Source organism: Olea europaea, chromosome 17, assembly GCF_002742605.1.
Source record: "Olea europaea var. sylvestris chromosome 17, O_europaea_v1, whole genome shotgun sequence".
Classification (NCBI taxonomy): domain Eukaryota; kingdom Viridiplantae; phylum Streptophyta; class Magnoliopsida; order Lamiales; family Oleaceae; genus Olea; species Olea europaea.
This window is the reverse complement of record NC_036253.1, coordinates 9,596,121-9,598,233: the sequence shown is the minus strand read 5'-3', so window position 1 is coordinate 9,598,233 and position 2,113 is coordinate 9,596,121. Positions and strand designations below refer to the sequence as shown.

The window sequence follows — 2,113 nt, the reverse complement described above, 5'->3', positions numbered from 1 at the left end:
GATCTGCCATTTAATTGCATTAATTACATATAAAAGTATTTATGTCCAAAGTTGATTGGACCTAGGGCATAATACTTACAGGAACGACAAGGAAAGCAAGAGTACTATCATTGACAAAGAATAGGGGAAGAACAAACACAAAATCAACCAGTAAGAAACAGAAAGGAAGAAGAAGAAGTTATGCAAAGAGAGAAATCAAATAATGAGAGTGAAGTGAGAGAAATGGCTAGAGTTCCCTGACCCACAATCAGGGACAGATCCAGGATTGAAGTCAAGATTAGGCTAAAAAATTTTAAACCAGGCTAACACGGGAAAAAAAAATTTACAAATAAAAAACTAATTTTTTTATTTAAAAAAAAAACACTAAAATATGCCCTTAAAAAAATTTCTTGCCCCCCCCCCCCCGGAAATCTGTCCCTACCCACAACCATTGATAAAGTCCAATTTATCGGTCACGATAAATCCTCGAGTATAGAATAAGTCATTTTATCGACGAATTTAACTATTGTTACACCTCAAAATGACACTACTTACTTTGGCCATGTCAAAAATCAATTTTGGTGTGAAATGATCGGACATTATAAACTCTTCAATTTTGGTCCAAATGCCTTGAAGTCCAATAAAGATACATCATTGCCTTAAGGTTGCAATAGCCCAAAATCCTTGTTGTATTGGTACTTATCATTGTAATTATTGTGGTTTAAATCCAAAACAATGTTTAGCTGGTAACCACAGTTCATAACTTACTGCCTTCAGCAATTAGCTACAGAAATTTCAGTTACTAAAGAATGCATATAAAAACATACTAAACTGTTCTTCAAGAATTTATCCTTCGAAATCACACATTGCCTTGTTCTTTAGGGAAGATTATTTTCCTTCTCATAACTGAAATTTGCTCAAGAGTTAATCCAAAAGCCTTTTCCAGAAGCTCATCATTGATTCCAGAACCAAAAATAACATTTGGGATTCTGTGGGTTCCAGGATTTTGGCTGTTAAAACTTCCAAAAATTGTTGCAGAAGATTTTCCAACATTCATCTGGAAATGCACCAGACCTCTAGGAAACACCATTACCTCTCCTTGTTCAATAATTTTGGCAAAAACCTTGTTGGTCGAATCCACAAAACCGGAATAAACTTTTCCTTGCACCACGTATGCGATTTCTGTGGCTCTCGGGTGGAAATGCGGAGCATTAATGCCTCCAACCTGTCGAAGACAATATATAAATAGTTTAAGAATTTAGAGTAGATCATTTAGTGTGACAAGCAAAAAGCTTTGATTCAAGTCTTGTGGTCACGTTTTTATAAAAGTTGTGCATATATCAAATATTCAATTATAAAAAATAATTATGCAAGCACGGAGACATGTTGGAAATAAAATTTAACCTTGAGATCTGCGCGTACAAATGACATGCCGAGCGTGTTGAGTCCTGGAAATACTGTAGGAGTCACAGATATGGCTGAAAGGCCTGTGTTTGAGAAATTTCCAGGTGATTTTATGCCTGAAAATACGAATTCTTCTGGACTAACTTCCTTGGGATTTTTGCATGTTTCGAGGTTAAATCTGGATGTTCTTGTGGAACCCAATTCTGTGTTGGGAATGCAAAAATCTTGAACAGGATCTGGATCCGAGGCTGAGGTTGTTAGAATATGGAGGGATAAGATTGATAAGAAAAAAGCAAGTTTTGGATACATTTTCTTGCCTTTCTTTGGCATTTGAATTAGACTTAGTGGAAGGATTTATAGCAAGTCTGGTAACTATTACTTAATTAAACTAAATAGTAGAATATATCACTTTTCTTAATCAATATTATTGAGTGCTATATAATCAAAATCTAACCGAATGAGTCATAAGTGCACAATAATAAGAAAGAACAAATGTCGTGTGTGGGGTGCTTGCTATTGAACTTAAAAACAGGTCTAACTTTCTCGTTCTCATTTTCGGTTAAATCAATTTTGTTTCTTGCTTATTCGAGTACTAGACTTAGCCAACACATTTTGAACTCAAAATTTATGTAAATAAATGTTTTTCCGTTAATAATTATAGAAAAAAAAGATTCAACTTGATATTAAGAGTGAAATAGATCAAGTCTTGTTGAAATTCTTTTTACAATTT

General features: G+C 34.2%; 1 protein-coding gene across 1 annotated transcript; it reads right to left on the bottom strand.

Moving 5' to 3' along the window:
• Positions 1-615: 615 nt before the first annotated feature.
• Positions 616-1,732, bottom strand: LOC111366244 (germin-like protein subfamily 3 member 2). Its single transcript, XM_022986963.1, has 2 exons — positions 1,384-1,732; positions 616-1,204 (listed from the first exon to the last, which is right to left on the bottom strand). Exons 1-2 carry the CDS (start codon positions 1,711-1,713, stop codon positions 839-841), a joined length of 696 nt encoding a protein of 231 aa, XP_022842731.1. The 5' UTR covers positions 1,714-1,732; the 3' UTR covers positions 616-838.
• Positions 1,733-2,113: the final 381 nt, after the last annotated feature.

What these genes read in the sequence shown, in the direction of transcription:
- LOC111366244 (XM_022986963.1), bottom strand. Translation starts at nt 1,713, where the DNA reads ATGCCAAAGAAAGGCAAGAAAATGTATCCAAAACTTGCTTTTTTCTTA. An exon ending in TTGTACGCGCAGATCTCAAG is followed by an intron (nt 1,205 to 1,383) that starts GTTAAATTTTAT and finishes TGTCTTCGACAG; the next exon opens with GTTGGAGGCATTAATGCTCC.